The sequence below is a fragment of the Rhineura floridana genome, chromosome 19 (genome assembly GCF_030035675.1).
Source record: "Rhineura floridana isolate rRhiFlo1 chromosome 19, rRhiFlo1.hap2, whole genome shotgun sequence".
Lineage (NCBI taxonomy): Eukaryota > Metazoa > Chordata > Lepidosauria > Squamata > Rhineuridae > Rhineura > Rhineura floridana.
The window spans coordinates 2021843-2038483 of record NC_084498.1 but is presented as its reverse complement, the minus strand read 5'-3'; the positions used below and the strand labels follow the sequence as shown (position 1 = coordinate 2038483).

The following is a 16641-nucleotide window of genomic DNA, read 5'->3' as shown; positions in this document are numbered from 1 at the left end:
AAATCTTCACCAGAGTTGGCTGTGGAGACCTTGTCCAAGTGCCTGGAATCCGTGAGTGGATGGATGGGAAGGAACAAGCTGAAGTTGAACCCCGATAAGACCGAGGTGCTACTCGTGGGGGACAAGAGAAGGTTGGGAGATGTTGACCTGAAGTTCAATGGGGTGAGTTTACCCCTGAAGGACCAGGTCCGCAGCCTTGGGGTTGTACTTGATTCCAGGCTGTCCATGGAGGCTCAGATTTCGGCAGTGAGCCGGGCAGCCTGGTATCAACTACACCTCATTCGTAGACTGCAGCCCTACCTTCCTGCTCATCAGCTCCCACTGGTAGTACATGCCCTGGTCACCTCTCGATTGGATTATTGTAATGTGCTCTACGTGGGGTTACCCTTGAAAACGGTCCGGAAATTACAACTTATACAAAATGCGGCGGCTCGATTACTTACGAATAGTCGCCACCGGGATCACATCACACCAGTGTTGTTCGATCTACACTGGCTTCCAGTTGTTTTCTGAGCCCAATTCAAGGTGTTGGTATTAACCTTTAAATCTCTATACGGTTTCGGTCCAGTTTATCTAAAGGAGCGCCTTCAACGCCACCAATTATGCCGCCCGACAAGATCAGCCACACAGGGCCTTCTCTCAATCCTGCCGACAAAAACAGCTAGATTGGCGGGAACTAGAGAGAGGGCATTCTCAGTGGCGGCCCCCACCCTTTGGAACTCCCTCCCACAAGATCTACGGCACGCCTCTTCCCTAAATGTATTCCGTAAAGCCTTAAAGACCTGGCTCTTTCAACAGGCCTTCGGGATTTCCGGGGAGGGTTAATCACTATGATTGGAATGCCTCGTACCCTGTATTAGTATTGTTCTCGCTGCTGCATTGTTTATATTGTATTATTGTATTTTTTGTATTGTGTTTTTTTTTTACAATAATTTTTATTCAAATTTTCATAAAACAAACAAAACAAAATCATAAAACATTCAAAGACAAAAAACAAAACAAAACAAAAATGATTAAACAAAAAAATAAAATGTTGACTTCCCATTTGTCGCAGATCAAATCAGTTATAGGTCTACAATATATAACAATCCTGTCTCTTAAATTATATTATAAAATCACTTTCCTCCAGTAGTTATGTTAATTAATCATCAAATCTCATAAACATTACTTTATTCTTTCCACAAAAAGTCAAAGAGAGGTTTCAATTCTTTAAGAAATATATCTGTCAATTTTTCTCCAAATAAACATGTCGATTAATCCATCTCGTTAATAATAATAATAATCTTATTGTCATAACCATAGTCCAAATAAACATATCGATTAATCCATCTCATCAAATCTGTTAAGTCCAATAATTTCAATAGCCATTATTCCATTATCCATATTAATTCCATCTTCCATCTTCAATAGTCCTGTTAAGTCCAGTAATTTCAGTGTCCATTCTTCCATTATCAGTATTCCATAATAATCTTGCTGTCATAGCCATAGTCATATAATAAGAGTCTGATGGGAATTTCCTCTATCCCAAATATTTTCTTGCCATCGATTCTGAATAAGTTGCTGAAATATTGTTGTAAAGTCATATCTCTGTTCTTCTTTTTTACAAAATGCACTGGCTCATCTCTTGAGAGTTTTTCCATTGTCACATGGCTGCAGTTAATTCCATAGATTTTCTCTATATCAAGCTCCATCACGTCATTCCAGTCCAGAAAATTATCCAAGCCATTGATAACTTTATCTCTAATATCTTCATTAATTTCTTCAGAGATAACGTTAAATTCCAAACAGTAGATTTTATTTCTAATATCCATAAACTCCAGATCTTTTTCCAATTCCACATTTGTTCCAATCTCCAGGGCTTGTATCTTCCCTTTATTTTTTCTTTTCTCATCTCTGATCTCATTCTCCTCTCTCACAGGATCCCCTATTTCTTTAAGCTCCTGCGTCATTTTGCTCAGTTCAATTTTCAGCTCCTTACTACCCTGTCGCAGGGTTTGTTTCGTTATCTCAATCTCATCCATTATTTTCTGAAACATAATTACTTCCAGATTCTCAGCCACTTTCTTGATTGCCATTTTTAAAACCATGAAAACAAAACAAAACAAAACAAAGAAGAACCACTTCTTATTTCAGCAACAATTGGGTTAATATTCCAGGCTTGATGACATCACAGTATAAACAGAGCAGCCTGCCTTATCTCTCTATGTTCAAGAATACAAAACAAATTTAGTTCCCAGCATCGAAACAGTTAGTGGCGTCGTGAAGAAGCAGATTCGTCAAAATAAAATAGACCAAAAAGAGAATAGTCCCAGACAATATAATGTTCCAAAGTTCATATTTTTTATTTTTTTCTCCTCGGAATAGAAATCCTTCTTCTGTTTATATCTTTAGAATGCACTTCCAGGACAGCTTTTTGCAATAGAAACAGAGATAAGCTGTTAATTTCGTGAATAACAGAGAAGAGTTATAGCTCACCCAGAAGTTCTTTAAAGCTGATTCATTTGACAAATCTCTTTTTGCTGCAACAATTTAAACCAAGTAAAAAAAAGAATAGAAAGAAGGGTGCTTGCCTGTTAGTCCGTTTTCTCTTTGAAGAAAATATAAACGTATCGCATTAATCAGATAGAGCTTGTTCGGAAGTCCGTCCGGCATTGCTGGCTGGACCTTTTCTCATAAATTAATGAAATCCAGTCCTCCCAACAAAAACAGGCTTTTGAGGTTGATCTCTACGTTTCTCCCTGCCCGGGAGAAATTTCATCAGTCAAAAAAAAATGTTCTGACTGATTTATATCTGAATAAGCTTCTTCTGAGGCGGGAGCCCGTCTCAAAAGCAGGCACAAGCGAAGTCACCCTTCCCGGAAGTCTTATTTTTTGTATTGTGTTTTAATTGCCTACTTGTACGTCGCCTAGAGTGGCCATTGGCCAGATAGGCGACACATAAATTAAATATTATTATTATTATTATTATTATTATTATGATCATCATCATCTTTAAATCAGGTGCTGCTCTGGGTTGACTTCCTTCCAGGCAGGAGGTGTGCCCAGATCAGCAGTGGGCTCCCTTCTCAATTCTGGCGCATGCCTTTGTCTGGTGTTTAATTCAGGAAAAAGTGCTCCGAAGGTACTGGGCCTTTGCGAACTGCTGCTCTGTAAGGGTTACCCCGTGAGACACAGCCCTGTAGCAGCTGTAGAAAACTGCCAGTGCAGGTGCTTTTAGGGGAAGTCATCCATGCATCTCGTTACGTCTGTTTCCCCCTGCCCCCATTTTTATAGCTGCCCTTTTCACTCCTGCTGTTTTCTGAATGTATTGATGTGACTAATTGCCTCCCACGTCTTTGGCCCTCAGACTGGCTAATGAAACATTAAAAACAGTAAACAGTCAAGCAAAAGCACTCTTCAGATACCTGAAGAGCCATCACACAGACAAGAGCAAAGACTTGCTCTAGGCTACTCCAGTGGGCAGGGCTGAGTCTGGGGGGGGGGCGCTGAACATTAGGAGAAACTTTGTAATGGTAAGAGCAGTTCAACAGTGTTGTTGATGCTAGTTGCCTGGAGGGGCGAGTGGTGGTGCTTGGGTCTCTCTCGCTGGAGGTTTTCATGCAGAGGCTGCACAGCTGTCTGTGTGGGGGTGCTCTAGGTCTGGATTTCCTGTACTGAGCCGTGGGTGGAGTGGGGGGACTGGATGGCCAACAAGTCCCTTTCTCTCCAACTCTGCGATTCTTATTCTAATAATGTAAAGCTGTAGAATCAACTCTGTTAAAAGTAAATCATTTGGGGTCGGGTGGTGGAAGAGAGAATGTCCCTAACCAAGGCCGTCTTCTCTTGCTGCTGGAACTTCCATAAGGCCATTGAGTCCAACCCCCTGCTCAATGCATGAATCCAAATTAAAGCATCCCTTACAGGTGACTGTCTAGCTGCCTCTTGAATGTCTCCAGGGTTGGAGAGCCCACCACCTCCCTAGGTCATTGGTCCCATTGTCGTACCACTCTAATAGTTAGGAAGTTTCTCCTGATGCACAGCTGAAATCTGGCTTCCTGCAACTTGTGCCCATTATTCCATGCCCTGCACTCTGGGATGATTGAAAAAGAGATCCTGGCTCTCTTCTGTGTGGCAGTCTTTCAAATACTTGACGAGTGCAATTGTATCTCCTTTCAGTCTTCTCTCCTTCAGGCTAAACATGCCCAGTTCTTTCATTCTCTCCTCATAGGGCTTTGTTTCCAGTCCCTTGATCATCCTTGTTGCCCTCATCTGAACCTGTTCCAGTTTGTCTGCATCCTTCTTAAAGTGCAGTGTCCAGAGCTAGATGCAATACTCAAGATGAGGCCTACCCAGTGCTGAATAGAGGGGAACTAATACTTCATGTGATTTGGAAACTATACTTCTGTTAATGCAGCCTAAAATAGCATTTGCCTTATTTGCAGACACATCACACTGTTGCCTCATATTCAGTTGTGATCAACAACAATCCCAAGATCCTTCTCGCATGTAGTATTGCTGAGCCAAGTATCCCCCTTTTCATAACTGTGCACTTGGTTTCTTTTTGCTAGGTGTAGAACTTTGCACTTATCCTTGCTAAGTTTCATTCTCTTGCTCCAGCCTATCAAGGTCACTTTGAATTTTGTTTTTGTCCTCTAGGGTATTAGCTATCCCTCCCAAATTTGTATCATCTGTAAATATGATGAGCATTCCCTGCACCTCCTCATCTAAGTCATTAATGAAAATGTTGAAGAGCACTGGGCCCAGGACCAAGCCCTGCGGTTCCCAGCTCGTTAGCCCCCCCCCCCATTTGAGAAGGAACCATTGATAAAGCACTCTTTGCGTATGTTTCTGTAGCCAACTGTGGATCCATCTGTTAGTTGTTCATCCAGCCCACACTTAGCTAATTTGCTAATCAGAATATCACGGGGTGCTTTGTCAAATTATGGAAATGGACTGCCTTCAAGTCGATCCTGACTTATGGCGACCCTCTGGATAGGGATTTCATGGTAAGTGGTATCCAGAGAGGCTTAACCATTGCCTCCCTCTGAGGCTAGTCCTCCCCAGCTGGCCAGGGCCTGCTCAGCTTGCCACAGCTGCACAAGCCAGACCTTTCCTTGTCCGCAACTGCCAGCTGGGGGGCAACTGGGCTCCTTGGGACTATGCAGTTTGCCCACGGCTGCACAGGTGGCAGGGCACGTAACCCCTGAGCCACTCACTGTGGGGTGATCTTTAGCTGGCCCTTGACACCCAGGAGACACAAGCAGGGATTTGAACTCACAGACTCTGGACTCCCAGCCAAGCTCTCCTCCCCACTGTGCTGTACCAGCTGTACTGTCAAGTTCTAGATACTTTCATGTGGTATGCTTTCGATAGGTTCTGGCTCCCCTTCTTCCTCCCCGTAAATATTGAACAGCCTTCAGGATTCTAATGAATGTATCTGAGAAATCTTCCAATTGGTGACTTGTGGAGAGGGGCAGGAAGTAGCAGTAATGTGCAGTTGCTTCTAGGCTTAGGTGCCACGCTTTGCTCAGCAAGCCGCAGTTCAAAACAGCTGCCTCCCCCTCAGGCTGGAGAAGCGAAGGGCCCTTTTGCTCCGTGTCCAGTGAAGATGGGATGGGTGAGCAGGAATCCGGCTGGTGACAAAGCCCCTTGCAGGATGCCCCATGAGCTGGTTCTTAATTCTTTCCCATCCAAGTGGGGGAGGGTGCAAAGAGAGACGGGGACTTGCCTTTGGCATGCATGATCAACTTTCAGAAAAGTGTTTATTTTGTTTTTTTTTAAGGATGGGGGGAGATGCTCTCCTCAAGTGGCATTTGTTTAATGGAGACTTCTGGGCTACTCTGGGTTGTGAAACATCGTCTTTACTTTGGGGCGGGTGACTCACTGCCGTGCTGTGCCACCCTGTGCCATTTCTGAGTTGCCTTGGGAGGAGGTCCCCCCTGGTGCTTCTCTGTAGACAGAACCAGCTGAGCTGCTGCGAAGATTCCTCCCTTACCCCCGATCCCTCCTTTTCCCTCTGTAAACCAAAATGCCTGGTGAGGGCCGTGGCCGCTTCGACTCGCAGGCTGGGGCTGCAATGGCCCTTGGAGTCAGTCTGCGTTCATTTTGCCTCCTTAGCAAAATTTGCTGACCATGGAACAAATCGTATCAGTGGAGGAAACTCAGATCAAGGACAAGAAATGCATCCTGCTCAGAATTAAAGGAGGAAAGCAGTTTGTCTTGCAGTGTGAGGTAGGCTGTGTGTCGTAGGGGGGTTCTGAAGTTGGAAGTATTTGTGGGGGTGGGGAAGAGCAACTGTTCAAAACTCAAAACTGTTAATGTATTAAATGCTTCCCCCCCAACACACACCCCTTGCCCAGAAAAGTTGAATATGTCTTGATGATGAAAGCAAGCAGAGCAGCCATGCCTTTTCAAGTGTTGAGAGTGCATCACCTTCCTTATCTCAGTAATCCTGAACAACCACTGCATAAGACAGGCCATTATTTTTGAGTAGGAGCTGAAACGCAGTGGCAGAGCGCGCACTTTGCATGCAGAATGTCCCGGAGTCAATCTCCTGCGTCGCCACTTAGGGCTGGGAAAGACCCCTGCCTGGAATCCTGGAGCGCTGCTGCCAGTCAGTGTCGGTAATACTGAGCTAGGTGGATCAGTGGTCTGACTCAGTATCAGACAGCTTCTCGTGCACTTAATATTCCCATTTTGCAGAAGTGGGAACTGAGGCTGAGGGAATAGTGTATAAGCTAAAGGCGTCTGCTGAGTTTACGGCAGAGACAAGTGTGAGTTTTCCTGGCGTACAGCCCCCGTCCTGACCTCAAAGTCCATCAGCAATCAAGACTCAGTGAGAAGCTACAGCGTTGGCTGCTAAGGAGCCAGACTGGGCTCCTGGTAATGTGATCAGGGCCCACTGAGACTGGCAGGCAGGACCGACCCCCCCAGATTAGATCCCAGAGCTTATAGAACTGGAGCCAGGACCCACGTGGGCACCTCGCCCTGGGCCTGAGGAACCGAGTCCCTCAGATGCTACCTTGCCAGCCCAATGGTGCAGGGAGCGCACCAGGCAGGAGGCCCTGAAGCCCAGGAGAAGTGCCCAGCATGAGGCTGGAGGGCTGGACTTGTGAGAGTTTCTAGTTCTCCAGAAGAGGCACAGCCTGGAAAGGCCTCCGTTCCCCTCCAACTCTTGATGGAGACCGTTCCTCCCTCGGAGCTCTCCATGGTGCTGTGACCATTGGCCTGCTTTGTCCCATGGGCTCCACTGTGGTACCAGAACTCGGCAGGGGTCAGCTATTTTGCTAGGCTGCTGGTTCTCTTAGGAGCAGGTTGTGAGCCCTTCCATTTTATGACGGAGGAGCACTTTGTAGTCACCGAATGAAGGTCTGGGTGTGCCTTCCAAGAGTTTGGCTTTTCTCTTGCATCTGCAGTGACATTGGGCATCTTCTCATGTTAACCTTTTTGTTTGGGGAGGGGGGGGTTGAGCCATTTCAGCACTTCTCATACCACTGTTGACTAACGTAGGAGACATTGCATCCCCAGAGGCCCTTGCGTCTCTCTCGGTTGAAGAGAGTGCCTCTTGTTGAACCCAGGCGTCCAGAAGGACAGAAACGGCATCCATCACCTTGGTTCAAATTAAACCTCCACCTTTCTGAGGGCAGTCATTTTCCCCCCAAAGCTGATTCCCTCATTTCAGTTTGCTTTCACTAGCCTCCCAGAAACGTACGAGACACTTTGCCTAGCTTAGGACAGCAGCTTTGTCTCTCCACCTACCCCCTTGGTTGGCAACCCATCTTCTAATATGCCCCACCACTCTTGTCCAATAAGGTGGTTGCATGCCTTCTCCCTCTCTCTTAGCCCCCTTACCTCTTGGGGCATTTGCAAACAACAGCTTGGAAAAATGGCACTTAGAAAACTGTGTCTGTCTAGCTATCTGGTGTAGGCACAGATGCCTGCTCTGACTGTCAGTGACTCTCCAGGATCTCAGGCAGAGACTTCTTCCCTGTTCTTACCTGTCCTTTTCCCCAGGGATTCCAGGAATCAAGCTAGGGACCTTCTGTGCAAAATGCAGATGCTCCACTGAGCTGTGGTCCCTCAACTTTAGGTATTTCCCCGCCACACCTCTCTCTGTATCAGGATCCTTGCTGCAATGAAGTTTAAACCTAATAAGACAAATCATAGTTATTTTGTCAGTACAATGGATTCTGAAGAACTGTTTTGTGTGTGTTTTTCCCCAGAGTGACCCAGAGTTTGTACAGTGGAAGAAGGAACTGACTGAAGCATTCACAGAAGCACAACGGCTGTTACGGCGGGCGCCCAAGTTCCTGAATAAGTCTCGCTCTGCAGTGGTGGAGCTCTCCAAGCCCCCACTGAGCCACAGGAACAGCAACGGCCTTTAGGACCAAGGCAAGGAAAGGGTGTGCAGCGTTGTAGGTAATGCCCGTCTGTATGTCACTGCGTTGCTCTTAGTTCCTTCTGCAAGGCCCTGGAGGAGGGTGCCTTGTGAAGGGTGGAAGGACGGCTGCTCGGCGCAGAGGATGGGGCCAGGGACCACGGCACCTGAGAAGGCTGATGCGGCAACCAGGGAATGGGGCGGGGATCATTGCTAAGGAGGGAATAGACGAAGGGGACGTCTGGCACACCCTGGCCATGTTTCCCAATGTGTCAGCCTCCCGAAAATGACTGAGGGGAAGATGGTTGCTTATTTGCAATAAACCTCTTCAGGTGCATACTGTAGACTTGCAATCTGAAATGGCAACTACCTTTTCTCAAGACTGCATCTTAGTGCCATTGGGTTGGGTGCACCCCTGGCCCTGTGGAAGGAGTCGCCACTTTCTGGGGCAGGCTGACTCCTGCTGTGCCGATTCCATCCAGCGCCGGTGACTTCTGTATCCTTGTTCTGTTCTGCTGGCCACCAACAGCATGTCTCCTTTTTCATGTTCTCTGAGTGAACTGAACTCTCGGTGTCCTCTGGTGTCCAATGCTGCTCCTGCTGCTTCCTGGGGAACAAACACACGTCAAACTCCAGTTAGTCTTCTGCTGGCTGGTTGCACTGGGATCTGCCACGTTTTTGCTGCTTTGACACACGTGCCGGACTGTACCTGACACAATAGCTGAAGGGGAGAAACGGGGTAGTTCTCTCTCTTTTGTGTATATGTTTCTCTCTGCGCGTTTCTTCTGTTTGCTTTGTTTTTAAACGGCTGGTTCCATCCTTACGAGGAATACAGAATCAACTTTTATCCGTTCCTGGTCAGTGGCACTTCTGAAGAAAGTTTAAAAGCAAATCCAATACTCAAATGTGGTGCATATTAATTGCCAGGATTGGGTTGCAGATGAATGTGGACTTGCATCCCTCGATGTTTCAGTCTTGCAAGTGGTGCTGTCTGTCTCAAGCAACTCTGCTGAGAAAAGCGGCAGGAAGGAACAGAGAGAGTTTGCCATTGGCTGTTCGGGGGATCACCCAGAAATGGCCGCAAGAAATGGCCCTCGGTTAACTTCTCCATTTCCAAATAGTTTCTCCCTTTTCCGTAATAACCTTGGAATCCCTTTTCACTGGGCTGGAGTTTGAAGGAAGGACCTGTTCTATAGGATATGGGCCAGTATTAATGCACATTAGTCCTAGGCTCTGTAGTTATTTATTATATGTATGTTGCTATCCTAGAAGAAGTCAAGAGCTTGGCTAGTCTTATTTGGTTGGATGTTGTCAACATGTCTGGCCCAGAGAATTTTCCAAGACAAGCAAAAGTCCTCCAGACCTAAGATTTATAGTAGAACATTCCTCTCTGTCCTGATGCTCTTGTACGCTTGTGTATGTATTAATGGGTCAGAATGGAGCTGCTTTGAGTGGGTCAGCCATTTGACTGTGACAACCATCTAAACCCCTCTTCCCCGTACGAATGAAATTTTTATTTTTTACTTTGGTTGGACAAATTGCGCTTAAAGACATTTTCCCAATTATCTTCATGACAGCCACTTTTGGTTACAGTTTGGGGTGTGTGTTGGTGAGACTGTTGCCCTGAACCCTGAACCCCTGCCCCAAATGTCCTACTGGGACTTGAATGCATGTATTGGAATGCCCTAGGCAAATTCCAGACGAAAGCAACAGATTCACACACACACACCCCTGCCTTTTCCAGTGCATGGGGGCTCTTGTTTCTATGGAAATCGCAGCCTGGCTCTATGCAAGCATTCTTCAGTCCCCATAAAATAAGCCACGCAACATGTGCACTTGTTTTCTGCTTCTTCTAGTAACTTCTGTGAAAAGAATTTAGAACCTCAGCTACCATGAATTAATGATGTCTGTTGAACATTTTAAGGGTTGCAGAAGTGTTCCTGTGGGTGTATAGTTTGCAACAAAACTCTTACCCCTTTAATTCCTGAGACTCTGCTCAGATCCTTTGGTTCTTAGACCATGTTTGCAGAGAGGACCAGCTGTCTTTTGTCCGTACATCCACTGGGCATGCATAGAAAGCCTCATGACCCTCCTGAGGCTTGCTTGGGGTCCTCACTAGCGTGTTTGGCTAATTGACTGGTTTCCTAGTTCCAGCACCGGAGTACCCTCAAGCCAAATGCACCTGCCTCATTGGACTCTGGGCCTGAACAGGCCTTCTCTTGTCCTGGTGTTTGTTTCTTGTCTACGTGTTTCTATCTCTTAGTTAGTTTTATAAGATGTTTTTAGCATAGCATATGCACCCTGGTGTTGGGGCTACACTTCAGATCCACAGTTGGAAGAAACAAAGTGTTGCTTTCTTTTTTTTGGACCAGCTTTTATGAAGGGGATGTGAATTTAAAAATGTCATTGGGATGACACTTGAATGGACTGTACTGCTATATGCGATGACCTCATTTTTGTAAACATTGAGTAAGCTATTATTCAAAATAGCCTGGATTTAGATTATTTTTCCAGAGGCAGCTAAAATGCACTTAATGTAATAATAATTCCTATTTCCACTTTAGTGAATTGTTAATAGGAGTAAAAAAGTGAATATTCAGTTGATTTCAGATTGGCTGTGCTCTAGAATATTCTCATGTTAGAGTAAGCTTGTGTTTTAATCTCTTATTAGTTTCTTAGTTCAACTCTGTGTATACAGTATATAAGAGAAGAATCTACTTGCCTAGATCCCAGGAAGTTTGTTGTATTTAAGTCCCATTGAGACACAAGTTAGCCATGACTTAAGATTTCAAAAGGACTAAGGGTGCAATCCAATACACATTTACCTGGGAGTAAGTACCGTTGAAGCCAATGGAGTTTACTTCTGAGTAGATGTGTATTGGATTGCAGTCTTCATTGCCATTCAGCTCTCTTGACTGGGTGGGGTGGGGTGGTATATGAATGACAGGAAGGAAAATGATTAAAATATTATAGCAAAAATCTAGCCTGGAAACTAGTGACAGATGTAAAGTGTGGGGACTTCTAAAAATGGAGGCTTATAAATATATAAATACATTTTTAGTGATACTGCTATTGTAGATACCAAATTGTTTAATTTCTCCTTAAGCTAAATTAAGTTTTATGAGTTCTCTCTTCACCCCAGGACAGAATTTAAAGCATACATGTGAGAGTGACCTGGATGATGATGAAAGTGTAGATTTTTCTGCTCAGCCTCTAGTCACCTTTTAAAATGTCGTATGTTCTTGAAGGAGTGACAGTTGTTCAGCAAAGTTGGAAAACAAAGGTGAACCTGCAATGGCTAAAATAAGTGATTGCATCTTCATTTAGAAAGCTAATGAACCTGCAGTAAAGTCAGGAACTTGAGACCATTAAAAAAATAATTAGGTAACTGATTTCCTTAGTAATTTTTTAAAAGCACAAAAATACCTCCTAGAAGTTGCAAGATGATATTGGAAGTATGTTGAAAACATAATAGTAGTTCGTATTCTTAGTGTGTGTGTGTGTGTGTGTGTGTGAGAGAGAGAGAGAGAGAGAGAGGGAGAGGGAGAGGCAGTGGAGGTGGAGGTGGAGGTGGTGGTGTGTTTTCAATTCCTGCAAAGGTTTATCACTGGAAGAACCTTCATGGTTTGTAGTGATTTCTGGTATATGAAGGCTCCATCTTCATTAAGGTTCCCCTACTCTGGCCAACGTGGGTGGAATAAACCTGGTCACAACCACTTGAATGGCTGAGCAATGACTGTGTGCAAAGAGGAAAGGGCTACAGTTGGGGCAGGGTGTGTGTGGAACAGGGACAACTCAGGTTGGAGTCATAGAATCCCCCCTGGTGTCTGCATGATGTTGATCTGTTGTGTGAAAATGTCTTTTACCTCCCCTCCCAGTAATCCCTGTGCATGCACTGAACTGCAGTTTGACTTCTCTACCTCCAACACCCCTCCCCTCCCCAAAAAATCACCAGTTGGGTACCCATCTTATTCTCACACCATCAAGGCAGAGACTAGAATATCCTGGCTGCTTTTTAAAAGGACATGATAGGCACCCTTTCTCACAATTAAATGATGGTAGAATTGGATGCCCACTCCTCCAAATGGGGCTCTCCCAAATCTGTCTTTTGGGCCCCGTCCGTTTGCGCACAGCTGCTTCATCTGTTGTTATTTTTTAAAATCTATGTGTGCATGTGCAAAGCTGCTGTACATTTTACAAAAGCACTGGACTGAGCATGTGCCAGGTGGGTTTAAAAACAAAATTCTGCATCATGTAATTTTTACAAGAACTCAACATGCACACTGGGGTTTTGACCTGGAGGTGAGTTTTGGAAATCACAGTGTTGCATCTCAAATCAGCTACATTTTGTTCTGTTCTGGGTTTGAAATCTGTGAAATATATCCTGTTTGCAACTGGTGCTAGAGGGAGTGAGATCCATAGCTCAGGTGCCATCCTGCAAAGAACAACACTTAAATTAGCGTTTGGATTGTTGGTTATTTCCAAGCTCATTCATGAAGGCATTAAAGGGTGAGAGAGTAGTGTGTCCTTCTCTCTTGGCTGTCCCCTAATGATGATGATGCGTTCAGGATCCATGGATGTACACAGTTGCCACCATTCCCCTTGTGCAACACAATCTTGTTGAAGCAGTTCTTGAGGTATCTACCGTCTTGGAGCTATGGTGTATTCATCCTCTCAAATAAACATGTGGAAAGACATTTTTATTTTGAACTGTGCTGTAGACAGTAAGTACTTCTAGTTGTTAACAACAGAGGAACAAGTTGACAGTAATACACATTTTTAAAAAAAATCTTGAAGTATATTATTAACTACTTAATTTTAAGTATTGTACAAAAAAGGGGAGAAATGTGTCTAAGTATATTTGAGAATATATGTATATCCAAGACGTCTGCTGCAGTTCATGATGGTTTCCCCTTTTTTGAGTTGCCTGCTGATATTATTATATTCCATGATGTAAATATTATTGTGTGGATTAGCACTTCTGAATATTGGAGAATGTTAATACATTTGTTAAATCAATTTTTTAAAACTTTTGTGTTAAACTAATAATTACAGCTTTATTTTGTTATTGTACCAGGTTACTTTTATCTACAGAGGTGTAAAAAACTCCAAGAATTCTATTTTAACAGAGAGGCATTTTTATGTTATTTATTTTAAGTCTGCACATTTCTTTCAACTTATTTAATTCCCTGTACAGTTTCTTCTCCTTTGCCCATGTGTTATTTAAGTGATGGTGGTCCCTTTTCAGCTGGACTTGACAGCTTTATTATGGTTTTCATAAATTAATTCCAGTAACAATAAGTTTGCCATTTTGTCTCTAATAAAAGAAATTGAGAAAAGAAACAAGAACCGCTTCATTTTCTTTTTCGAAACTCCACTCGCCTTTTAAATGGGAACTGCTGTCGTATTAAGAAGCCACCATGAAAACCAGAACTCTCAGCAAGAAGTGAGAGATGATGTGCCTTGTGGATCCCAGGACCTTTCTGTTGAGGGTGCTGACTTTTAGGCCAGCCTTCCCCAACCTGGTGCTGTCCTGGTGTTTTGGACTACAACTGAGAACTGAGTTCAAAATGTTCAGCAGGCACTAGGTTGGGGAAAGATGTACGTTATGTGATTAAGAACATTCTATTTCTGTGGACTTTTGAATGGGGAAATGAAAAGATATTGAGCAGGGGCTCAGCCTCCACAGTTCTGAGCAATGTACTGAGCAATGTACAAACCCCAGAGAGACCATCCAAATAAACATATCTTAAAACCATCAGTTGGGAGTCAGGTGGTAATCCCTGGGCCCCTATAAAAACCTTCCTGGTTGAGCTTGCTTGCTGATCTGCTCTGCTCTATCTGACTATTGCAGGCTTGCGGAGAGCAAGATCATCTGTCGATTCTGACATGACTTCGGCTTCTTCCTTTGCACAATGTCCCATTAGAAGCAACTGTAGACTGACTGTTGGGACCAGGGCTGTCACTGGGGGGTTCGGGATACATATGAACTGGGTCCCACCAAGCCAGTACCGGGCCAGGATTCTTAGCTTTCATTTTTTAAAAAAATTAAGTCAATCAGACATCTCTCAAGAAAGTTAAGAAGCAAAACACGGAGGCAATGTTCTAAGGGTCGTTAGGCCGATCCAGAAAAGCTGTCTGTTGCAAAGGGTCCTTAATTGCTTAATTACTTAATCACTGTTGTCAGCATTTCTTCCTCTGACTGCTTAAAGGCTCAGGAGGGGGGGGGCCTCCCAGCGCAGCAGAAAAAACGAGTGTGTTGCTGCTGCTCCTAGCTTGCTTGTGTACTGAGGTATGTCTGTTTAAACACTTTCCTCTGTGTCCACATTATTTTCATTTACTCCCCAAACATGCTGCCTTTACCGTATCACACACATTTGGCTGGCTTTGGTATGTTTTACTCAGAAATCACTCCTTAATAAATGAGGGTTTCTTCCTACTGGAAAAAAAATTGAGATACTGCAATATCCTCCCTCCCTCAATTTTCCATGGCCCCCACACAGCCACTACTGGTCTGCTTGTCATCACTGGGCTGTTATTTATTAATATACAGTAACCACAAAACTAAAATTTAAAATGCAAAATGAATCTGCAAATGCAACCATAGAATTACCTTACAGTTGCAGCAAGTTAAAATTCGTATAGGCCGTGCCTTAACACAAAAGATCTTTTTGCATTTATTGAGGTTAGCAAAATGTTTGTGTGTTTTCCTGAGAGTTTTAAAACCACCTGCACAGAGTATCATTCTATATTTGCTTTTCCTCCCAGGAGCTCAAGGCTGTGTCTGTTGTCTTCCCCTCCCGCTTTTCATCTTCCCAACCCCTGCACAAGGCTGGGCTTAGGGTTGGAAATTCAGACACCAAAGCTGTGAAACTTTACACATTTATTATTTATTAATTATTTTATTTATATCCTGCCCTTCCTCCCAGCAGGAGCCCAGGGCGGCAAACAGAGACACTTTAAAACATCATAAAAACAGACCTTAAAACATTAAAACAAAAACATTAAAACAAAAAGTTAAAAACATTTTTTTAAAAACATGGATTCCATTAGGCTCCGGGGGCCTTAATCTGTCCACCACCCCTGCAGGGAAGGATCAGAGCCATAAGTCTAAACTTCACCAGGAAGTGCTCTGACCATGACAACCTACTTAAGAGTATTATGCATCCAAGCATGCCTCCACCCCTTTCCTCTCCTTTCCTCTGAGAGCCCGTTGTTCCATCTTTCCCACAGACAGACCCACCCACGTGGAGTAGGCATCCACTTCTTTCCTCTTCTTCCTTTCCAGGCCCTTCGTTTCCACCTTTGCAGAGCCGGAATGTCGACCGCTTCATCCCCTTTACCAAGTTGAAGTGCTGCTTACCGTGGACACCATCTATGTTGGCAAACAGCTGGACTGATCTTGCTCCTTTTCCGGTATGAACGACTGTCAGATGCAGGATCAGCAGGACACCTCAGTGGTATCATGTTTTGATGTCCACATATTGATGTAAGAACTAGCAGACATTGTCTAATCATTAGGAATTTATTAGGAAAGGAAAGTGATTTGTTACTGTATTTTCACTGAAAGTTGTAATTGCTGCTTTTTAATGTTATTACTTTCTTATTTAATTTTTGTAAATTGTATTTTTATTGATACATATTTCTATATTTGTGTTTATTTCTTGTAAGCCACCTTGAGGGCCTTTTGGCCAAAAGGCGGGATAGAAATAAACTGTAATAATAATATTTTTTGCTTGTTGCTATTTATCATGGTTGGCAAACTTTTTTCATTTTGTGTTTGTATTTTGCTTTAAAAATCAGGGCTCTGGGACGCAATTAAAGCAAGGGTGTCTGCTTTTCTGGCTTTGTGTATGTTTATTTTTCTTTACATGATCTTATATATTTATATCTTGCTTTTCCTCCCAGGAGCTCAAGGTTGTATACATTATCCTCCCCTTCTCCCCCTTTATCTTTGCAACAGCCCTGTGAGATAGACTAGGCTGAGTTAACATATGTACATAAGCAGCGGTTCATGCCAGTAGATTTTTTTTCAGGGGCAGGGGGCGGTCAGTGTAGTGGGCCCAGGAAATCCTGTTAGAATCCCTGGTTGTGCCCTTTTGCAATGTGTTGCCTTCAGATGATTATGAACTTTTCAACCGTTTCATTTCATTCAAGCCAGACTTTACTATCTGGTGCCATCTACTGGGTGGCTGAGAAAACCTCATAGGCAGCTTTCCCATTTTTCTTTCTCAGTGCTGGAAAACACTGTTGACCGATTGAAGGTTCCTCTTTTGCTCTGTGTG

At 44.0% G+C, this 16641-nt stretch overlaps 1 protein-coding gene across 5 annotated transcripts in view; it reads left to right on the top strand.

Moving 5' to 3' along the window:
* Positions 1-15920, top strand: part of GRK3 (G protein-coupled receptor kinase 3) — a 115589-nt gene extending 99669 nt beyond the window's left edge. For 4 of the 5 annotated variants that reach the window (XM_061602682.1, XM_061602678.1, XM_061602681.1 and 1 more), the window contains 2 exons: positions 6097-6210; positions 8202-13685. In XM_061602682.1, the coding sequence (XP_061458666.1) occupies positions 6097-6210; positions 8202-8363 (276 nt within the window). In that variant the 3' untranslated portion in view covers positions 8364-13685. Of the gene's footprint in view, positions 1-6096; positions 6211-8201; positions 13686-15644 lie in introns of those variants that run through there. The other variant, XM_061602680.1, reaches the window with a different exon arrangement.
* The last annotated feature ends 721 nt before the right edge of the window (positions 15921-16641 follow it).